This window comes from Mesitornis unicolor, unplaced genomic scaffold (genome assembly GCF_000695765.1).
Source record: "Mesitornis unicolor isolate BGI_N332 unplaced genomic scaffold, ASM69576v1 scaffold674, whole genome shotgun sequence".
NCBI lineage: Eukaryota > Metazoa > Chordata > Aves > Mesitornithiformes > Mesitornithidae > Mesitornis > Mesitornis unicolor.
In genome coordinates, this window is record NW_010181837.1 from 21,358 (window position 1) to 44,376 (window position 23,019).

General features: G+C 40.6%; 1 protein-coding gene across 1 annotated transcript in view; it reads right to left on the bottom strand.

Moving 5' to 3' along the window:
- The window catches only part of COL4A5 (collagen, type IV, alpha 5), a gene marked incomplete at both ends in the record, with an annotated part of 56,274 nt that overhangs the window by 21,230 nt on the left and 12,025 nt on the right, over positions 1-23,019 (bottom strand). The window contains 26 exons of the mRNA XM_010183541.1: positions 3,118-3,231; positions 3,879-4,029; positions 4,292-4,389; positions 4,993-5,097; positions 5,185-5,277; positions 5,935-6,103; positions 6,552-6,743; positions 6,975-7,045; positions 7,619-7,711; positions 8,936-9,019; positions 10,192-10,365; positions 11,165-11,297; positions 11,764-11,805; positions 11,982-12,035; positions 12,137-12,181; positions 14,950-15,006; positions 15,113-15,166; positions 17,179-17,271; positions 17,380-17,421; positions 17,520-17,555; positions 18,150-18,212; positions 19,231-19,311; positions 20,563-20,589; positions 21,299-21,352; positions 22,121-22,183; positions 22,288-22,332. Coding sequence (XP_010181843.1) covers positions 3,118-3,231; positions 3,879-4,029; positions 4,292-4,389; positions 4,993-5,097; positions 5,185-5,277; positions 5,935-6,103; positions 6,552-6,743; positions 6,975-7,045; positions 7,619-7,711; positions 8,936-9,019; positions 10,192-10,365; positions 11,165-11,297; positions 11,764-11,805; positions 11,982-12,035; positions 12,137-12,181; positions 14,950-15,006; positions 15,113-15,166; positions 17,179-17,271; positions 17,380-17,421; positions 17,520-17,555; positions 18,150-18,212; positions 19,231-19,311; positions 20,563-20,589; positions 21,299-21,352; positions 22,121-22,183; positions 22,288-22,332 — 2,233 coding nt within the window. The remainder of the gene's footprint in view (positions 1-3,117; positions 3,232-3,878; positions 4,030-4,291; positions 4,390-4,992; positions 5,098-5,184; positions 5,278-5,934; positions 6,104-6,551; positions 6,744-6,974; positions 7,046-7,618; positions 7,712-8,935; positions 9,020-10,191; positions 10,366-11,164; positions 11,298-11,763; positions 11,806-11,981; positions 12,036-12,136; positions 12,182-14,949; positions 15,007-15,112; positions 15,167-17,178; positions 17,272-17,379; positions 17,422-17,519; positions 17,556-18,149; positions 18,213-19,230; positions 19,312-20,562; positions 20,590-21,298; positions 21,353-22,120; positions 22,184-22,287; positions 22,333-23,019) is intronic.

Sequence of the window (23,019 nt, forward strand, 5' to 3'; positions counted from 1 at the left end):
CAGTGAGCTTGAGGCACTGCTGAAGTAAACAGCCAGCTTGTTTCCCTCCAGTGCACTGCATCACTGAAAATGCTCGCTCTGGAAATGTCCCTAAAAAGGGATTATTCTTAAATCTGAAGTTAAGAAAAGGCTTTGGTAAAGAAACCACAGTACCTGGGGAACCTGAGGTTCAAAAGCCAACGTGTTAGAGCTCATCAGGAAGTTGAGACAGGTAGCAGTAAGGAGTTGTAATAGTCGTTAAGTTAGGAAACAAAATAAAGCACATACAGATTAGAACAAAGAAAAAAAATCTACCCTAAAGTTACCGAAAACAGATCTAAGTACAAAGAATACAACATTAATGCGCTTAGAGAAACAAGACTGCAAGGAGACCTGAAGGTGTTTTTCAAAATGCAGCCACCACTGTACGCAAGACAAGAAACTCAGTGAGATATTTTCAAATATTGATGGTACATTTTAAAAATAAAATTATTTTTCCCTCTCTCCTTGCCTAGTATTCTCTTTCTAACTGGGGAAGAAGCGTTTTCTGAACCATTTCTTACACAAAGCTGTCATTACTAGATAGTGGCTTGGACACCTTCTGAACACCAGAGTACATCTTACCAATCAGCTTCTTGTTGATCTGCATCATATTCTGATAAATCCCTTCAAATAGGACTTTTTCAAAAGATGATGCTTCTTTATAATACAAACCCTCTAAATACTTCCCCCCCATTCTTCTAGTTCTATTATCCAAATCTACACTGTTACACCTACAGAGATGGTATATTGTATGTTACATGCCCCAGCATAGTCTACTGACATTATGGCAACACCATGCCAGAACCTCATAAATAACAAGGCAGTGTTAGTCTGGAACCGTGAACTCCACTCCTGACTGCAGGAACAAGGTTAGGAGTGATGTCATGAGGTGTTCTTTGCACACTAAAAAGGCAGGTCAATTTTTCTTGACTGCACAGGCCATAGGCTTTCATTTATTTAATGATAAGCATGCTCCTCTTTGGCAGCAGCTTATCACTGCATTAAACTATGGTGTCATGTGCCTGGAACTGCTTACTTTGCAGAGAAAAATCAGTACCAGAGGATTGAAAGGTACTGCAAACGCTCTGTGTTTAAGCAGTCTCTATCAGCAAGTGGAAAAAAATGCATATATATATATATATATATATATAACCTAGGAATAGGACAAAATCTGTATGTTTCAAATGGAAATGAATTCTAATTGAGTTTCTGGTTCTCAAAAATGTAACTGTATCTTAATTAGAATAACACAGGCAACACAATAAATTCTAGAGTAAAAGAAGAATGCTGAGTTGCTGCAAACTGTTTGAAGAAATGGTGATGCAGAGAAAGGAAATTCTAAATAGGGGAATCCTTTAAAGAATTTTTCCAATTACCTGGAAAACAGAGCCTCAGAAATTTTACCCCAGTGTTGCATAAAGGAACAGAATCAAAACAGCCTAGTAAAACAAACAAGCGATGGGAGATGGGAACGTCAGGCATTCTGCACGAAACAGAGAAATAGCAGCACCAAGGGAAATAGCAAGGACTTGTCGAGTGGGACCTTCAACCATGCACTAGATTTCAGAGCCATCATGCTGTTAGTAGCCACAATGATTAGTCAGTACAGACAGGAAGAGTGAAAATACAAGCATTTCAAATCCACCAAGTGTAGTAATAATTGTGCATTTGTCAAAATGGGTATTTTGCAGAATAAATCAGTGATCACATGAAATGAAATTCTGGCTAACACCAGAATAGCTGTTATGGGAAGAAAAACATGCACTGGATGAAACATTCAAACTCATACTAATACATCTCATGCCCACACACCCCCCAAATGCACACTTCTCTTGCCTTCTGTTTCAGTTCAGCCTCAAGTGCAACCATAGGCTCAGGACAGTATAGTAAGCACACTAAGCCAGGGAGAGGACCAACCCTGTGGCTCAGGGAACTTCTGTGCACATTGTCCAGACCCCTTCTGTCCCTGGCTCTTAATACTGGGCACATTCGAGGCTTGCTGGTGCAGTGACCACACCATTGCTTTCCCCAACTGGGAAACTTGTGAAAAAATATACTTAAATGTGACCCCAGACTTCATATATGTGAGTAGCACTCAAACTCCATGAGCCTACTCACTCAAGTGCTTGCCTACCTTCAAGTTAAGCACTTTGCTGAATCTCAGCTTGTAGTTCATAAAGATCTGATTATGATCAACCAATCTGTGACCCATAGTCTTAGTTGGCCATGAAATATTCAGCATGCATTGCAAACAATACCCATCCTAGTGCTGGCATACAAATTCAAAAAAGTGTAGCTCACAAACATGCGACATAAACAGTCAAACAGGCATGTCAAGAACCAGCTGGGTTTTGAAATGGTTCAAGCAGCAGGCATGCTCGAGTCCACAGAGAATGTTCTCACTGTGGCGACTGCCACACATTTGCAGCATCAGAGGCTGGTGCACAGCAAGCTCATTCACTGAGTGAAGGGGAAAAGCAATTTCCCTAAACAAACTTTGTGAATAGAATGATGTGCATGCACGCACATGTACCCTTTGTGCACAGACATGGAACAAGTTCATGTCTTCATCAGTCACCAGTCATTTTAGACAAAAGACAATCAAACTTCCTTCAGAGATATATTCCTAATTATCACTATCCTTTGTCAATCTACTTTAAACCTATCACAACGCATAAAACTTCCTGTTTTTGCAGAAGAAAAGTGTGCAAGGGAATTGGAAACCCCAGAACTCAGAGGTTTCTGTAAGAGGAATTCTGAAGCTCTCTTCCAGGTGTGTTAATGAAAAGATCACAGAATCACAGAGTTGGAAGGGACCTCGAAAGCTCATCCAGTCCAACCCCTGCCAGAGCAGGATCACCAGACCAGGTCACACAGGAACATGGCCAGGCGGGTTTTGAATGTCTGCAGAGAAGGAGACTCCACAACCTCTCTGGGCAGCCTGGGCCATGCTCTGGCACCCTCACAGTGAAAAACTAATAGACATGAAGGCCCTATTTTTCCTTCTCTATCTGCTCAGTGGGACCTTCAGTGTCCTGTGTACCTGCTCGGTGTATGCCTGAAATAACCTAAGGGTACAATTCACGCGAGTTTTACCTGGGGGGCCAACAGGACCCGGAGGTCCTGGAGATCCAGGTGGACCTTGACCACCAATGCCAGGGATGCCTGGTGGGCCTGGGAGTCCTGGTGGTCCACTTGGTCCGGGGTCACCTAGAAGAACACTCTTGTTTAAATAGTGAACTCAGTTCAGAGACACTCACTTTCAAGAAGCAGAGTGCCTGCACATTGTACTTGAAATCTCATTCTTCCGTGCAAACAAATACTGATCTAACACAGGAATAAAACCACACTTCAGAGGCTATTTCTGAAAGCCAGAGATTCGTCCTCACTTTGTGTGGAATGCATGCAGTTTACATTTCTAGGCTACACAAAGACACGTTTTTGCACCATAATCCACATCAAACTCAACAGATGCTCTTCAGCAAACCAGGCATGCTCTGCAGTTCAATACAGACAATGATTAAGAGCAGAAACTCATTAATTGCTAACTCTTTGCAGGTTGAAGCACAGTGCAGCTGAGTGATAATTATTCTATTAAAAAAGTTTTATGTCCACACTAACATGATTTGTCTTTAGAATACAGACTTTCAGACACTGACCCACAGACTCCCTTGCTTGCTTGTCTTTTCAGAACACAAGTTTCCATTTACGCAGGTGTGTCTGATTTGGAAAAATGGACCCTGAAGTAATTGCTCTAAAGTCAGCACTGCTTGTATTTAACTGCCATATGACTCCCAGCATGTCCACATATTTTAAATTTCAATAGAGAACACAAAATGGGAGAGAGCTCTCCATACCTTTGGGCCCTGGAGTTCCATCAAAACCTGCCCGTCCTGGGAGACCAGGGTTTCCTGGGAAGCCAGTATCACCTTTAGGTCCTTGAACTCCTTTTGTGCCTGGTGGTCCTGGGGGTCCAGGTGGTCCTGGAACTCCAAATCCACGATCCCCCTGTAACAAAGTAACAAAGTTTTTCAAAGGGGTTTTTTGAAGTTTAGCCTCTCCTAAAAATGTTAAAAGTAGCAAAATAAAAAAGGCCATCTTAGAGTTTCATTTCCTTTTTCCTACCCTCACTCAGACCTCAAGTAGAGAATGTGACTTCCCTGCCATCAAAAGCTGACAACAAGAGGTGAAATCCTTGCCACTAACTTCCCACTGTCACAGAATAACCTTTAAGAAAGTGAAGTTTCATATTAAACAAGCAAACACAGACCTTCTGTCCTGGGAAACCAGGTGGTCCAGGAGGTCCATCTAGACCAGGGCGACCTGGGGTTCCTGGAGCTCCGGGAGGGCCTGGAGTCCCTGGGAAACCTACATATGACATGGGCGTTAGGGAAACAGAGGAGAGGACACCAGAGAGTATTAAAACAACTCTTCCAGAAATCCTTAGGGCCCATGAAAAGTAACCTCTGAAAAGAGGTTCTGTGCTAGCTCAAGCATACTTGAGGGGTACCCATTTGGCTGAGATCACTTTTGGGTGTACTGTCTTTGCCACAGAGGACCTCTCAGACTCAGAGAAGGGCATTCCCCATGCCGTGTGCTCTAACAAAAATTACAAACAGTTCACACCAGAAACATTAACATCTTGAGACAGTATTTGGAGATCATTTATTGATTCAAGTTCAAACATTCATAATTTCCTGAAGTTTTACCCATTTGCTTTTGTGTCCTTGGTTTACTGAAACGTGTAAAACACCATGAAGGAACAGTACAGAGAAACATGAGGAACAGAGGAAGAAATCCCAGCAAGTTATTTTTTTTCCTGATACTTGTGAAACAATTATAAAGATGTATAAATTCAACAAACTTTTAAAAATGAATTCTAGAGACAAGAAATCAGTTCACTGGGAAAAAGTGAAGAGACAGAACCCTCTGTGTCCCCTCTTCCAACCAGTAACATGGCTGTAAACCTACCTTTTGGGCCTGGTGGACCTGGAAGTCCGATGCCAGGAATACCTGGCTCTCCCTTTGCACCTGGGATGCCTGGTAAACCACGCTGACCTGGCTGACCAGGATCTCCTGTAAAAAGAATATCAGCATAGTTTCCAAGAATCAGTCAGAATAAAAAGCTCTTGGAATTCCCTGGATATCTAGTTGCTGCTTTACCTGGAAGACCTGGGTCACCATTTCTTCCCGGAGGACCAGGGGGGCCAGGAACACCCGGCTCTGTAATAGTCTGGCCAGGGTCACCTTTTGGACCTAAAACCAAAACCAACAAATATGTATAACTCCGTATGACTTTCTTTTCTGTTTTTCTTTGAGCAGAAAAAAAATGCTAGCCACATCCCAATTCACAAAGAACTTAAATACCAGCAACACTTTACCCAAGAGGCAATCTGCCCCTGATCCCCATGCAGCACTTATAGGCTTAAAAGCACTGATTAATGTTAAGCCAGTTTTCCTGAAATGTTACTTTTTTACTTTCCTCCTAGGTTCCATCACACGAATAATTTTTTTCCCTAGCTGACACCAGCACAACTTGATCAGGTCTGTGCAGTTGACAAGAAAGTAACAAAGGCAAAATTGTTCAAAGTAAACGCTTGTTTTCAAAAACTGCTGTAGTTGCAGTATTACTGAGCATAAGCCAGACAGTAGTGACAATACATTTCCGATATAGTTAGTCAAGAAGTTTCTCTAAAGGTCAGAGCAGAAGGGCGAGTCATGTGCCCATAGTAAGACAGTGCAAATTCTGCTGATTCTGTGATGACCTTCAGTAAGAGAGCTTATAAATGCTAGGTCTTGCAATGCCTTTGGGAAAAGCTTCGAAGTAGCATTATGTTCTGAGACCTATCTGGAGCAAAAGGACAAAACTCTGCTCTACAGCTTTTGTTCAATAGCACACAGAGACCAACTCACCAGGAACTCCAGGAGGCCCTGGACGGCCTGATACACCTTGGATGCCCTTTTCACCAGGTGGACCTTGTGGACCAAAACCAGGAAGACCAGGAAGTCCTTTGTCACCAGGAAGACCTGGTATTCCTGGATCACCTGGAATACCCATTTCTCCTTTGAATGCCACACTGCCCTGAAAAAAGGAAGAGCAGGATGGGAAAGAGGAACACTTATTTACTAGCAAAGGAGTAAAGTGTTTCATTGCTTCTGTTTTGAAACTCCTGAGCAGTTTCTATCCTTCTTGCTCTCAAGGCCATTAGCTGCCTGCATCTTACTAACATAGTAATGTCTAAACATGGCTACTTAATTCTTCACACTACATAGGTGAAACATAGACAATGGCAGAAGGGACCATCTGACACTACCCAAGAGAAGTCTCAGCTTATTGTTAGAGGTATTGACAGATTCAAGGAGTATCTCTGTATATCATCACTAGACTGGCATCTACTGAAGAAAATTACTGCATTGGTCACATTCAGAAAAAAGTGCATTTGCCAGTCCTCTTATCTGCACTACCTCAGATGCTTCCAGGACTTTCCAAAACATCTGATCAATCAAAGACAGCATAAAATGGAACTCACAGGTTCCCCCTTAGGGCCAGGTAGACCTTGCAGTCCATCTCGTCCAGGAGTGCCATCTATGCCAGGAAGACCAGGAGGTCCTGGGAAGCCAGGGTCTCCTTTGTCACCTTTCATTCGTGGAGAAGTCAGGACATCACCTGGGTCTCCTTTAGGACCAGGTCTCCCAGGAGCACCTGGGGACCCTGGAAATCCCTGAGGGGAAGAAGTGGCGGGGGGGAGAGAAAAAAAAAACCATGGCATTTTAGTTTTTCTTCCACCTCCTCTCTGAATTTGGCATAATATAAGAATTATGCATTCAAGTTAGTTATGAGCAAAAAAAGAGAAGTATTAGACAAGAATTCAGATCTACTGTGCACATATCTACCAAACATGCAAGACAAACGAGACACTGTTTTCCCACCAGAGCATAACACCACCACTTACTGGTGGCCCTACAAGGCCAGTTAATCCAGGAAGCCCCTTTTCACCTTTTGGTCCAGGAAAACCAGGAGAACCTGAGTAGTGCAGAAAAACATAAAAGACAAACATAAAACTGTAGAAGCTGTAAATATCAAGCATGTTGTTCACATAAGATAATAGCTGTTTTAAAACCAGGCAAGGTTTATCCTGGGGTGGTTTTTTTTGTTTTGGTTTGGGCTTTTTTTGAAAGCTTGATTTTATTTGAGCAGAACAAAATTTGAAACTCTTAAGTTAAATCAGTAGTGTTAAAAAATGTCACACTTTTTAAAAGTTCCAGTTCCTCTATCATTCCAGGAATAGCAAGTAGTAGAAATTAATTTCTCTCCGTTAAATCTACAGCAGACCATAAACCTTCAATATACAGAATGCTTACAAGTCTATCTTTGATCAGAGAATTTTTTTTTAAAGACTAGATTTAAAAAAAAGTAATTGTTTTGCACCTAACCAGCTTGTTCTTAACACTCCCCAGCTGTGCAAAGTAAGACACGCACCAACTATACACTGGAGTTGGCAACTGTGCATCTGAATTTGTACAGAATACACAAACTCAGATACAGAAGTGACTTCACAGAATATATTAAGCAAAATAGTGAGGACTATATCCTTACCTGGACTACCTGGAGGTCCTGGTGGTCCTCTCTCCCCAGGAGGCCCAGTTATTCCAGTTCCTATGCAATTGAAGCACGTGTCTCCTTGGTCACCTAAAAAGATTTGCATGGAAAAAGCATACTTGAGCATCAGATCTTAGAAAACATGAAAAGAATTTAGTACAACAGCAACTGTTTTCTTGTTACTGATCTAACATCAAGCCCCAAATCGCTATTTTATGTAATTAGACAATCCCTTAAATATTAGAAGGCTTCCCCCATGAAAGCCAACTTGAAGCTTTTGGTTGCTATGACGCAGACAATCAATAACAGATATGATCAGAATTTATTTAGGATAGTGCAAAATAAATTAAAGCAAAAAAATGCTTTCAATAATGAAAAAATAAAACTGTGGATGTTTTTCTCAGCAAGAGTCCTCTTCTAAAGTAGGTACTTGGTACTTCAAACTCCGACTCCAAAACACATATATCAAAATCCCAAACTTTAATTAATCTCCAAGAGTGCAAAATAAACACTGGGAATGTTTCACTGATTTGACAATAGGCTAAAGTTCTCTCATTTAAAAAAAAAAAGTTTCAAGAAGCTTAGGAATTTCCTACACACACAGACTTTTCTACATTCAGCAATGTATTTAAGCACTTCATTTAGGTTAATTAATCCTTATAATCTCCATGAGAAAAGAGACTTCTGTATGGAAGGAGTACAAAATTAAGTGAGATGCCCAAAGTCATCTAGGATGTCCATGGTTGATCTAGGAAAAGATTCTCACTTACCCATATCAGCATCCTCATTGCAAGGTTGTCTTTTTGGAAACAAGGATACACATTAAAGATGTCTTTCTTTTGCTTACCAAACAAACAAACTCATTGTAGATTGACCAACTCAAATTAGGAATCTTGAATTTATAATTTCAAGGTTGTGTTCCATAAAAAATATCAAATTTATTCATGAAGTAAACATAACGTGCTTTTTTTTTAAAAAAAAAAAGAGTTGGCAACTACTGTTACAAAGCACCTAGTTTCTATCTGCCTTGGAGGTACTCATAAATCTGAAGTTTCATTTTACTTTAATCATAATCCATGCTCTAGGGTCTAGTGGTGGTTGTACTCTGTCACTCTGAGATTCCTATGCTTTAACACTAATGGAGGGACTATTCTATGTCCAAACAAAACAGCTTCCTGCTACAAAACAGAAGACCGTGCACTCAACCCTATTGGGAAGAGACACTGTTTATCCTTATTTAATGCAGGCTTTATATTGTTTAACAAGCTTTAACAAAGAAAAAAAACTCTCAACAAGATAGCCATGACACTGCACCTTTTTGGCCTCGCTCCCCCGTAAAGCCTTGTTGTCCTGGAATTCCTGGAGGACCCGGTGGCCCCTGCTCACATAACACTTCACCTAAGGAGAATCGGGAGAGGCTTAATGATTCATTTGCATTAGACTGGCAGCAGCATCAAATACATGTATTCAACACAAAAATGTACTTCCTACTTCGTGGACACTCTAATATACCCACACAATCACAAACCAAACATTTTAGCAATTCAGACAGAGGACTGTTCTTGAAAACCCACCAGTGTAATCCAAACGCAAAAGGAAACAAGCAGTGATATTACACAATAATCATTCGTTCTTCACAACTTCAACTATCTCCCACTACTTCCCACAGCTTACACACTTCCATCCCTACACTACATTCTGCTGTCCAGCCTCATATCATAAAAGCATGTGTATGAAATATCAGAGGGGACTTGAGATGCCAGTGCTATCTAGCCACTAAATTCCTCCCTGAACCGTGTTAGTCTCCCTCTGCTACAGCTTTCCAATTGTCATATTCCATCTCCTCTTCTCTACTTCCCTTATACCAAAAAGGAGCTAAGAGCCCTCATCCAAAGTGTCCACTCTCAAGTTAATATCGTGTGGCCTACACACTAGAATATTTACCAAATGAAACTCGAATTCTGTGAAAAATGACTCCCTTGACTCTCCTGGCATCACAACTCTTAGTAGGGAATAGTCCCTCCAAGCATTTATTAAACCATATAGTGAAAGCTAAATTTACCCAAGACAGTGCCAATGTGGTTACCTCCTGCTTTATGCACAAATTTTAATGTAACTTTCATTAGTTGGATTAAATAGGATGTAACATAATTTGGACAAATACTTAATTTTGTACATCTGGGCGAAATCTCCTTGGCCTTGGAGGACTGTCATTATTGTGTGAGTTAGCACAAAGATCTCTCAAATCTGATATTTCTTCTTTTCTAGTCTAGCTGGATCTCACAGCAGGACTCACTTGAGTTAGAAAGAGACACGATAAAGCCAGACTGCAACTAACACCACTGAACTCCCAAATTCTTTGATTGTATTTAAGGCTAGACCTCTCCCACAAACGTCCTGATTTGCAATGGGAGTGACTTGGAGAATGTATATGAATAGCTTGGAATCTCACAGGCTTCAGCTGCTGATAAACTACATCTTTGGAGGTAAAATTAAAAAAAAAAGAGAAGGAAAAAAAAAGTCAAAGCTGTTCAGTCTCTTCGCTTGCTGTCTGTATGGTCATCACTCACCAGGAGGAACAGACGGTGCAGGTGGCCCTGGTGGACCTGGTGGTCCTGGAGGTCCTTGTGGTCCATCAAGTCCTGGTTGCCCAGGAATAGAAACACCAGGTAAACCTGGATCTCCCTTCTGTCCTCTCTCACCAGGTAAGCCAGGTGGGCCAGGAGGTCCAACAGTAGTGATTCCTAAGATGGGAAGAACTTAGTTCCTTGATAGCTCAAAGGCTTAAATAACCTTTTTTGCAGGGATAACAGTAATATACGATGAATAACATGCTACAGATAAGACTATGTCTTTCCATGCAAGTACTCCATAACGCTTCCTTTGTGGAATCAAACTACACGTTTATGTGCAGTGTTTGACATATGTGCATTTTGTATGTTCAGAGATTTTTGTTTGAGAAATTGACCTGAGACTCAATGACTAAGTTTATGAAGGATAAAAAATAAAACAGGACTAATGAAAGGAAGCACTGATGGAAAAAAAAGAACATTCACAAGCTGTAACATTAGAATCACAACATTCTTCTCTGTGCACATGTAAAGCAAATACAGGTGTCCCCACTCACTCCCACTGTAGACTCAGATCATCTCCTCCTTTAGTACTGGCCAATGTACAGCAGAGACTTCAGTTTGGTGGCCAGGTACCAGACTTCTGGTACACCATGCCTTCTCTGTGTAAGGCAATGGATAATGTATGTTATAGGTAAGTGATACAGGATAAATTACCCCTAAGACTATTAAGCTAGAATCTATTTGACAGCCTCGATGATGAGCATCCTCTGTTCACCACAGCACGGGCAATGAATGTTAAGAATTCCTCATATTATCCCCGTAAGCTAAGCACCACCCTTAAAGCTCAAAGGTAGTTCTGCCTTCACTTTCTGCTCAGTACATTTGTCAAAAGGAGCGTGAAAAGAGTGTGAAGCCGAATATCCATTCAGACATTTGAGCATACAACTTATTTCAATGCTTGCACTCCTACCTGGAGAACCTGGCAAGCCAGGTGGTCCCGGCCTACCAGAGAATCCACGCTCTCCTTTGGCTCCTGGAAGTCCTGGCAATCCTTTGCTACCTTTTTGTCCCACTGTTGCATCAATGCCTGGTCTTGAAATGACCTGTAAATGTTTCATGTTCATGTGAAACAACTTGCCAATAAAAGAGTCACTGGAATGATAAAGAGATGTGAGGGAAAAGTTCAACATACTTTGAACTTTACACCAATGAAAGGATGTTTTTTCTGTTCCACTGAATTACGAGGCAAAACTCCAGTAAAGACCACTCCTCAATAGAAAGCACTTTTACTGCCAAGTCAACATGCTTAGGACAGGCTTCAGTGAAGCTGACTCAATTTCTGCTGGTCTGAAGTTATAAGCCTAGCCTTGTGTCTGTAACCTAGCAAATCCTAGAGCTCAGAATCTATCTTGAAAGAAAGAAGAAATCTTTTCTATTAGTGAATATATGAAATCTTTACTGGTTCTGTTATTGCTATACCTGAAGATGGGACTCAAAGTCACCCAAGAACTATGATGAGACACCATTATCAACTAAATGTAGAAAGAAAAGAAAGCATTGACAACTTACAATTCCAGGAGGACCAGGGGGACCAATGTCACCTTTTTCACCCTACCAATGAAATTAAGGGCATTTTTTATACTGCGCACTAGTAGACAAGAAAGTTATTGCAAATATTCACAATACTAACAGCATAGGCAATGAAATTACTACTCAGCTAGAACCGAACTCACTGATAGCAGATTTTCAGACTACTATTACCAATAATGACAAAAATCTTGGCATACCTTTTCACCCTCTCTTCCTGGAGCACCACTTATTCCAGGCCCACCGGGCAAACCCTTCAAGAAAAGGGAAAGATAATCACACTCAGATCTTTCTCCACATCAGAAGAGGAGGTTATACGGTGTCTGTTTAGATTAGAGATGTACGAGGTACTCACATCCCTACCAGGCAGACCAGGCTCTCCGTCTTTGCCAGGCTTTCCCTTCAAAGACATAAACATGCATTGAAATAAAATGCTTCAGTGGTGAAGAATTCTTATGGAAATAGCGTTATTATTTCCCATTTTCCAATAAACCAAACTTTCTCTAGAACACAATCTTTGTGACAAATACCTCAAGATATCAACCAAGTATAACCAATGGAGTTATCTAAACTGAGGTTTTCATTTTGAAATCCAGAGCACAAAAAATGACAAGTCTCAAAGAATTGTTGTGTGAATACAGCATACAATGATCTCCAGTCAACTATTACCGATTCATTGCCTTTAATAACTCCCTTTATTTTAACATTAGAGAGATCCTTTACTTGGAAAACAGATCCTAACTCTCTAAACACTAGAGCACTGTATTTAATTAGGAAATTATTATAATGTGACCAGCAAAATTAAAGAAGAACATTTTTGTGTTTGAATTTTAACTCTCCTTTAAACCAAAAGCAATTTACTGAAGAATAATATCAACAAAAATATAAGGTGCAATTCTGTTCAAAGAAGAGACTTCCAAAAACCATCTACTCTTGCTGAACAGATTTGTCACTGCTACAATAAAAGTAGTGCAAGCTCGGCTTTATTCCAGACCATTCAGTGGGCCAGACAAATAGAACTCTGTTGCTCACATTACAGAAGCGGTACGTATGCGGGGGTGACACCTGCTGGAACATAACTAGAATAAGTGATTAAGGTAACTTCATAGCAAAACTGCACTTTAAGAGTGCAACACGCCCAAATCCATCATAAGAGAAACAAACAGAAATGTTGGTAAACAAGCTTTGGCAAAAGGCACCTGCCATATCGCCTCAGGACTTCTATACTTTCAGATCTTTGCAAATTTACATGGTTTCCATTTACTTTTGCAGAGAGAAACAACTTGGAAACTACAATTCAAAAACTCAAAATGTTAAAAAAAGTAAAAAAAGTAAAAAATCTGCCTCATTTGTTATGTTCCTTAAAGAAGGCAAATCAAAGCCCTCCTTTAAACCTCAGCAACTAAGAAGGATTTTAATTAGAATACCAAACATTTGATTCCATTGTATTTATTTCCTAAGGAAACTGGAAAATCTATTACCAACATGTTTCTATATAGTGCTTATATATTGTCCAATTAACCTGAGCAAGACTTGCCTCTTGATTTTCAAAGGGGCCCACTATGTTGATGAAACTATGGGTTCAGTAGCTGTGAAAGTGAAAATAACAGAATGCTTTCAGCTGGTAGCAGCTTCTCTTTTCTTTGCTGGTGCAGCCCATGTTATTTTCACTCTATTTCTTAGCACTTCTATGAATTTCCCCAGCTTCTCTGAGCTGTGATATCCAAGTAAATTTAAATTCCAGGATGAATTTGAGTCTCAACAGGAACAAAGTGACTCATGCTATCCTCAGATGTAGCTATTCTGACTCGTCCCCTCCCCAGATAGCACACAGAATCATAGAATGTATTGGGTTGGAAGAGACCTTTAAAGATCATCTGGTCCAACCCCCCTGCAGTGAGCAGGGACAATGTTACCAGATCAGGTTGCTCAGAGCCCCATCAAGCTTGACCTTGAATATCTCCAGGGATGGGGTCTCCACCACCTCTCTGGGCAACCTGTTCCAGTGATCTAACACCCTCGTGTTGAAGAACTTTTTTCCTAATATCCAACCTAATTTTTTTTTCTAATTTAAAACCATTACCCCTCGTCCTATCGCTTCATGCCCTAGTGAACAGCTCTTCTCCAGATTTCTTATAGGCACCTTTCAGGTATTGGAAGGTTGCTACAAGGTCCCCCTGGAGTCTTCTCCAGGCTGAACAGCCCCAACTCTCTCAGCCTGTCTTCGTAGGAGAGGTGCTCCAGCCCTTGGATCATCTTTGTGGCCTCCTCTGGACCCGCTCCAGCACTTCAATGTCATTTTTGTGTTGGGGACTTCAGAGCTGGACACAGTACTCCAGGTGGGGTCTCACCAGAGCAGAGCAGAGGGGCAGAATCACCTCCCTCACCCTGCTGGCCACACTTCTTGTGATGCAGCCCAGGACGTGGTTGGCCTTCTGGGCTGCAGATGCACACTGGTGGCTCATGTCCAGCTTCTCCTCTACTAGTGCTCCCAAGTCCTTTTCCTCAGGGCTGCTTTCCAGCAGATCATCTCCCAGCCTGTACTGGTAACAAGGATTGCCCCTACCCAGGTGCAGGACCCTGCACTTGGCCTTGTTGAACCTCACGAGGTTCACCTGGGTCCACTTCTCCAGCTTGCACATAAACATCTCCAGCTACATAAACTGAAGTTGTCCCTTGGCAAGTGACAAATGGACTTTTGGTCTTAGTGCAGTGTTCAGAAACTTGGTTTTTTGACTCGCCTCACAAGTAGTTTACATAGACCAGGTTAAATATATAGCAATCTCATGCTGCTTGGCATCCAAATAAATAACAAACTGAATGAAGACCCTTCTTTTTAAAAAAACCAGAAAACTGCTGCTTCAGTCAAGCAGTTCAACAACTTTGAAGATTTCCACACATAACAAGATAACATAATTCAAATTAGTTTCTCCTGCCCCCAAAACCAAGATCTACATGTAGATCATTCTATCAGAAAGCACTGAGAGATCCATAGCTAGAAGCACTTTCATGAACCAGATGTGTCATCTACTAGTTTGTCAGGTTATGGAAAAAAAAAAAGAAGTCTCTTACCCAGAGGCTGATGGCCTCACTTGAATTCAACATTTGTTTAATTCTCAAGATAACACTGATTGGAAAGATAAATGTTTGGTTAAACAGACTACTTACTCTTTTGCCTGGTTCTCCTTGCTCACCTTTTTCACCTTTTACACCACCGGGAAGACCCTGGACACACAAACGTCATCTTAAACTGAGCCCACAAGCAAGAGTAGAATGAATTTACAGTTGTGATACATATCCAACAAAAAAGAACTAAAGGAGGACTACTCACAGGAGGGCCTTGTGGCCCAGGAAGTCCTGGTGGGCCTCGATCACCGGGGATACCCTGTCAAGCATGGACAAAGAAAAAGAAGATTAAAGCCTCTATCACTCCCCAGTAGTTTAGTTGATTTTTTTTAAAATAGAATCTTTTTTGCTGTCATTTAGATTTCTAAGTACTGTGAACAGTAAAGGATCATATTTAGTCTTTCCTTGTGTGGAACTTCAAGTGCATCTATAAAATTTATTAACTGCTCATCCTGTTTATTCAGATGATTCACTCCACTAAGACACAACTGCCTCCTGCATGCACTGCAGCAGCTGCTTTGGTGGCCTGAAGCTGCTATCCAATAATAAAGGAAGGAAGGGAGGGAGAAAGGGGGAGAGTGCAGGAGAAAGGAGGAGAGAAAGAACGAACAAATATCAGATACTGGTGAAATTACAGGAGCAACAGTCATTAGATCACTGGTAATTGCTGAAGTTGTGAGGCCATCAGAATCAATAGTGTTCGTCAGAAAAGAGTCACAGGATGTGTGTTAAAAAGTTAGGGCTCCTATTTTGTCTTATTACACCTTTGAACAAGTTCTTAAATCTCTTCGCTGAATCCACAAAGTGTTTCTGTGCAGAGTTTCTGTTATTTTCCTGGAGGTCTCCCAGAATTTTACAAGCCCATCTATACACTTGACTTTTCAGATGGAGATTATAGGTGGAGGTACACACCAGAACTTTGCATTTCACAAAAAAAATAAGTATCATGTTGACATTGTTTACTGATCGTGTACTACCAAACATAACCATCGTTGAAATAAAACAAATTTTTTAAACTTGGAAATAATTGTTAATGTTGGTCAAAGGCAATGCACTCGGATTGTTTTATAAGTCTTAGTGCTTTAAAAGGATGCTCTTCATCTTCTGCTCTATCCAGCAAAACAGACAAAACCAGAGACTGAGACCTTTCTGGGATGCCTGCACACTGCAAATGTACATCAGTGGATAGCTTGAGGGAATGCCTTAGTGGTGCCTGATGTTACCCTGAAAGGAAGGGTAACAAATGGTTTTGATCAAGATGGAAGGGTAGAGTTGTCCTACACCCTGCCAAAATAAAATAGTGCTGTGGACCAAAGTTTTCTTCTCTGATACATTTCCCAAGATGAAAAAGTGAAAAGCAAGAGACTGATCCAAATACAGATGGAGGAAACTAACGGTTTAAAGCTCAGCTACCACAGTGACATTCACAAAATAACCAGAGCATAAAAACAGTCACTCACCACTCTGGCCTCAAAACATCTACCTCAACTCTTCTATTACTCGGGGTGGTATTTGAGAATACCACAGAAACTTCAAAGAAAACATGAAACTGAGGCACCCATGATCCTGCTGGTGCTGCTCAGATTGTCTATGGCTGGCATCCAGAATCAAATGGTACTGTGAAATGTTTCCCAGAAAAGAAGAAAGGAAAAAATAAAATAACTTTCAAAATGGCAACTCTCCCAATGACTTTTTGGCATTTATATGTGGGGAAAAATCCCTACAAATGACACCAACACTTTGAGCTCACTGTTGCAACATGGTTTGATATTTACTTTTGAGAGGCCAGAAACAGGGAAAACACTTTATTCAGACCACAGGGAAGAAAGATCTTCTGGGGATCACTAATGACACAAAAGGGAGGGGGGAGCGGGTGACAGAGGGAAGAATAGAAAAAGAGATTGAGTTACAATTTTTGAAAGACTGCTTCACAATGGATGACACAGCTGGTTAATTAATGGGAATCTGAATCCCCAGACAGCTTTGAAAATCCCAGTCTGGGTGTTCCAAGGAATGAGAATATTTTAATTGCTTTTACTATGAACTTCCTTTAAGAGAGTTTCTTAAGAACAGTTATTTTACTAAAGGAGGTAACTGACCTAAGGTGACTGGCATGCTTTCTATTAAAGTACTCAGGCCTGAAACAGTCAGTACTTTAAGAAAAACGATAGGACATTTTGGTAAGCAGGATGTGAGTATATGTGAGCCAAACCAATGGAGGCTGCAGCTTGATCACATGCTCATTGCAGATGAATAAAGTTTCCCACTCACCTGATCTCCTTTCTGAAACTCAATGTCATTTGGTCTCTTCTGTTCTCCAATTTGTCCTGGTGGCCCTGGAGGTCCCTGAAGACCTTGTTCACCCTAATGTACAAGAAGATGGCAGTTTGTTACGGGCAATGCAAGACGAAATGACACACATAAGTGTTTTGAAAGTAATAACCAAAGATACCATAATGATCATCTACTTACCTTTTCACCTTTGGGTCCTTGGAAATTCAAGCCCATATTACCCTGCAAAAGGTATAACTCATCAGCCCTTAGAAGTCACAAACAAACAGAAAGAAAAACAAAACACTCCATCACCACCACCAATGAGGGAAAGAAAATACCTTAGGTCCTGGGAGCCCTGGTGGACCAGGAGGTCCCTATTAAAAAAAAGAAACAAACAAAAAAGTAGTTTGCAAGCATTTTATATGTTCCATGGTGGAAAACCGAAACAAACAAAAACCCAATAAAACAAACAAAACACCCCATAAAAATCCCCAATGTTGCTACTTCGATTCCTGTGCATTATACCCATGTTGACAAGGCACCTTGTCTTCCTCTGAGAGCTCTTCCTCATGCTATTCAGCTTCACAAATATGTAAGAAACTAGTTCTTCCTTTATCTGAGAGTCAAAATTAAACAGTCATGTATTAAACATTAAGGAAAGACTCATCCTGGTCTAAGTAAGCTAAATCTTGTCCCTCAGGTTCCACACAACTAAGGAGCATGACAAAGATTCAGCCTGATTTAAAGCAAAAAGAGGTCTGGAAACAGGCAGAGTGTTTCAAATGTTATCACATTTAAATGTGCACAGTGGCAACTCCAGGGTGAACTGAATACATGGTTGCTGTTTTCTTCATGCCATGCGTTGACTACCAAGATCTCTGCATTTTACTGACCTGCCTCTGAGGTAATGAAACAAGAAGCAACTGCCTCAAGTAAGACTTTACGGGTAACAGGTTAAAGAAACTTACTGTCAAACCCGGGGGCCCTGGAGGGCCAATTGGACCTTGTATTCCCATGGAGCCGGGTGGGCCCTGTTGAGAAAGTGGAAGACGCTATGAGAGAGGCACTTTTTAATTAAAAAAACAGTGAGACGTTCAAGGTTAAACCAACAGCTGATACCCCACACATGTCAAATCAAAGTAGCTGACCACTACCAATCTGTCCTTGTGGAAAAGCCCAACAGAGTGTACATCGTGTTAGAAGTATTCTACTCTCAACACCAATACATCTCTTTGGCTTGGATAAGGGAATGTTTTTTGTTTGTTCTGAACTACTTTTGCTCTTTCTTTCTCTTCATGCGCTGAGAGAGAACAACACCACTTTGTATTTGTGATTCCTCACAGCCAGAAACAGACAATAGGGATGCACAGATCAGAGGAACAGAAATGCTAACATGCTCAGTCTGGTCAGAATAGCCTGGGGTCTGCCTCTCTGTACCAGGAAATGGAAGTCTCTGGCTTCTGTCCAGTCCGATAGACTCATTTTCTGCTCCCCTCGTTCTTCCACTAAAGCAATTAATGGCTCAGTGGGGAAGCACAGGGCCTGGAGTCACTAGCTGTTTTCACAGAAGACTGCTTGGAGAACAGAAACACTGTTCAGGAGGTGCAGGATGAGGAGAACAGCTGAGACATTACACTCTCTTCCCACCACCCAAAATAGTGGCTGCAGCTCAGAAAGGCAGATGTTACTTGCTTTACCTCACGGTAAAGAAGGGAATGGAGCTCCATAACTGATACACAGAATGTCCAGGAAGGGGGAGTGGGCATGGGAAACAGAAGAAAATAAGAAACTGCAAGTACTGCTGTCTGCTGGATGCCACTTTCCTGACCACAGGACCCTTCTGGCCTCTATGGGTCACCCTATGAAGAACAATATGGAAGCACTTACTATCCCTCAAGCCATAAACTAGAGATATATTAAATGTGAGCCTAATTTCTCCACATAAACACATGGATTCTCTAGCACCAAATGCTTCAGCTGTGCTATGTAAATACTTTTCATGTTATCTTTCTGGTAGAACACAGCCTAATAGTACTTTACACAACTTACAGGTATCCCTGGAAGACCTGGAAATCCTGGGTCACCCTTCTGTCCTGGCAGCAAGGAGGTAATTACTTCGCCTGCTTCACCCTAGAAGAAAGAGTTTACCTTAATTAATAGTACATTTTACAATTCTTTATCACCATTCTGACTCCAAAAGGACACATAGTGTCTCCTAAGACTCTAAGAGACTCAGAGTTACTGAGTTACTAGCAGTACTCTCTAATTCACTGAGAATAGCTCTTTTTTAGAGAGATCCATGCATATTCAGAGGATTCTTTAAATAGCCAAACCACCAACTATTAAAAGCTTTTTATATACATACAAATATATCAGCGTTGATGTAGATTCCAAAAGATTAAGAGACTGAAATACAAATGCTTCACAAAAGAGGGAGACATCCCAGCTCCATGTGAAAGGAATGGATAAGACACAACAGAAATAAAAAGGCTCATTCAGTGTTTTCCAATGTCCCACCTCATGAGATTAACGCTGAGCACGCTGTTATAATAGTCATGCTTCATGTTATATATTGAAGCACAGATTCTTATAGATTTCAGGAAGAATTCTGTTTTAATATTATATGTTCTGAGCAGCTTGCCTTTTAATATCTTTAAAACAATTGGGAAGAAAAGGAGCTGAGAAAAAGAATTCTGTTTAATTATCCCAATTTCCCAGCACCAGTGTTATGCTGTTCTCTCAGGAGTTTATTGACATAATTCCAGGGGTCAAGTTTCCTTCCAAATAGATTTGAACCAAAACTGATGTTTTGGCCCATGCTCAAATAGGTCAAAGATACAATAAAAAAACCTCTTAAAAAGTAAAAAGGGTCCTTAAGGTCCAAAATCAGATTATGACACTATTTACGTTAGGAGAAAAAGCCATCTATGTAGTAATCTGTACAGCAGAGAGCATGTTTCCAAACAGAACATAAGCTATTGCACTATTCTCTTCATTGAATATTTTAAGTTATTATTGCTTAGTCTCTAGCAGTGATCTCGAGCATGCATAGGTAGACTGGTGCATTTGGGTGCTCATAGGCATTTTGCTAACTTGATGCCTCCCAACACAGACACCGTCCTGCACACTCCCAAAGAAAACAGCTTCAGAAAACTGTCTGCTTCTTCTGGAACTACTGAACCAAATTGAGTAAAGCTACTGCAGAATTTCCAGTTAGCTGCACTGGAGCGGCCTAGAAACACTGAGCTTTCTGCAGAATGTTGCTCTGGATTCCACTGCATGCACATGGTCTTGCACAAAAGCAAAGAGGTTACTTATGTCAGATCACACTGCACCCCCATGCCTGGTTAGTACTTCAATGTGCAAGTACAGAACACTTACCTTCATACCTGGCAGACCAGGGGGTCCCTTTGTTTAAAAGAAATAAAACAGAAGAAAAATCAATAGAAAGAAATCATTGATACGTTATTTGCAAACCACTGATAAGATCTACACCACGAGGCAAACATTAAAGTTGGAAATCTAAAAAAATTACACTGAGCAGAAGAAAATAACACTTTTACGACCTTCATAATCAAATGGAAAAATCAGAGAGGTACTTTCACAGTGAATGTTGAGCATTAGACATTAAAGGGACTACATTTCCATTTCCTAGCAATTTGTTTATTGTCTCCTATTATCCATTCTGACTACTACATTTCTTTCTGCTTGTACTTCTGTTCTGATCGTGAGTTTGCTGTACGTCCTTGTGTTTTATAGTGAAAACACCCTAAACTGCCTCTTTTTTCTGCCCCATTAATCACCAGTAAGATTCTTTAGATGTACCAGATGACAGTATCAAGATCTTACCTCTCTGACACATATGCATGTATTTGTGTTTTTCTGCAGGTGTGGCAAAGCATCACAGCGTGTGAGAATTCAAAGGGCTTTTTATTAGCTTTACCACAGCATGCAGCAGAAAAGCTCATTCTTTTATTGGACATCTAAAATATACTGATTATTCATGAAAAAACATTCTTATTTATTAAAAGACCAGCTGCAAAAAGAGGTTGATATTTATCTGAGTAGAAGTCTTTCAGTGGATTACAGGTAGCTGATTCGGAAATCTTTTACTTACAGGAGGCCCTTGTAAACCAGGAAAACCTGGACTGCCTGGGAATCCACGCTCTCCCTTAGGGATGAAGAAAACAATTAGCCAAAACCAACCCCAAAACATAACAAAAGCAGGTAAATTTAGACTGGAAAGTCCAGTTTTACTGTTAGGTTATGACTACAGAGTTGCAAATTGTATTGCAACAGGCTATGGGATAAACAGTTTGTGAAATCACATGAGCGACTGAAACACAACTTCCCACATTCAGATATTCCAACATATTCAGACAAAGTACGGTATTACAGAGATGGAAAACACACATGGTGCTATGGAAGATCAACTTCTCTTATGGGGAGATCATAACCTGAAGCTAAGTAACACATTAGAATGAAAGTGACTCCTTTCAACAAGGATACAGAATCAGTATTTTCAATGTAATATTATTAAAAAATAATAAAAGTCCCATTATTAGGTAATGAGTTTTCCTTGGTAGCAAGAGTCTACTACAAAGATGAGATGCAGTATATGATCTAATTATCAGACACTCCTCTCAGTTCTTAGCTATAAGATTAAGGATAAGACCAAAAAATTTAACTACATTGGCTGCAGAGTAGAAATGTTGTGTCTTGGTGCTGGCAATTTTTGGCAAAACTTGTGCTTTAATTACCAGACCATGACCCCTTCTCTCATATGCGTGTGTAATCTGAATTATATTGGAATTACCTACACAACCCAGTAACAGCAGGTACTGCTGCACGTAATAAACTAAACCTATTTGCTACAGCCAGGAGAGCAAGAGCTTTTTATCATATTGTTGCACTGCTATGAATTTTAAAGGGATACCACCTTTGTTCCATTGCATCCTGGGATACCCTGAGGTCCTGGTGGCCCATCTTGTCCTGGTAATCCCTTTAAAATGGAAAAGAGGAGAGAAGAGTTAGGTTGTAGGATGCTCTTCTGGGCTGGGAAGACAAAAAGGAAAAGATTCAGCTATACAGCCCATTCCTACTCACAGGAAGTCCTGGTGTTCCTGGAAATCCAGGAAGCCCTGGTGGTCCCTAGAAGGAAATTAATCACTTATGTTTTAAACAGTACGGTACAAATAGATGTACAAAAGGATTTACAAATATTTTACTATATGTAACCTCTTTGTGTATATGTAAGTAAAGAAAAACAGAAACATCTGAATCACCTGTAAAAAAACAATGTCATGCCAGAGAGCCATCAAGGTTCTTACCCTTCTTTCAGGGAAATATCCACGAAAACACAGAGATACATTGCAGAACAACTAAAGTAATAGTATGTGGATATACAGAGAAAATAAATGAACATTCATGGTGTGGAAAATGGATGTGTGCCACTGAAGTCAAAGATGCATCAATTGTCACCAGCTGAGGGGTCTGATAAAAAGAAAAAGCAAAGGCACAAAACCTAAAGGATTTCCAGACAAATCAACCTCTCCTGTAGTGACCCTACATACACTGTGTCTACTTTAGAGTGAATTGAAGCAGTTTTGAACAGAGAGTGTTTAGGTCCTGTATTTCAAAAGAGATCAAACAAGTATCGGCGTTATTCTCCCTAATGAGTTTATGAAAGTAACACAAGCAATAGCTAAGATTGTATTATTTATGCAATCTTATATTACTTATAAAATGTAACACAATCTCTTCTAGCTAGTAGATAAATTATTTCTCAGACTTAAGTTATTTTCCCCCCATAAATCACCACTTGTGTGAGGACCCACT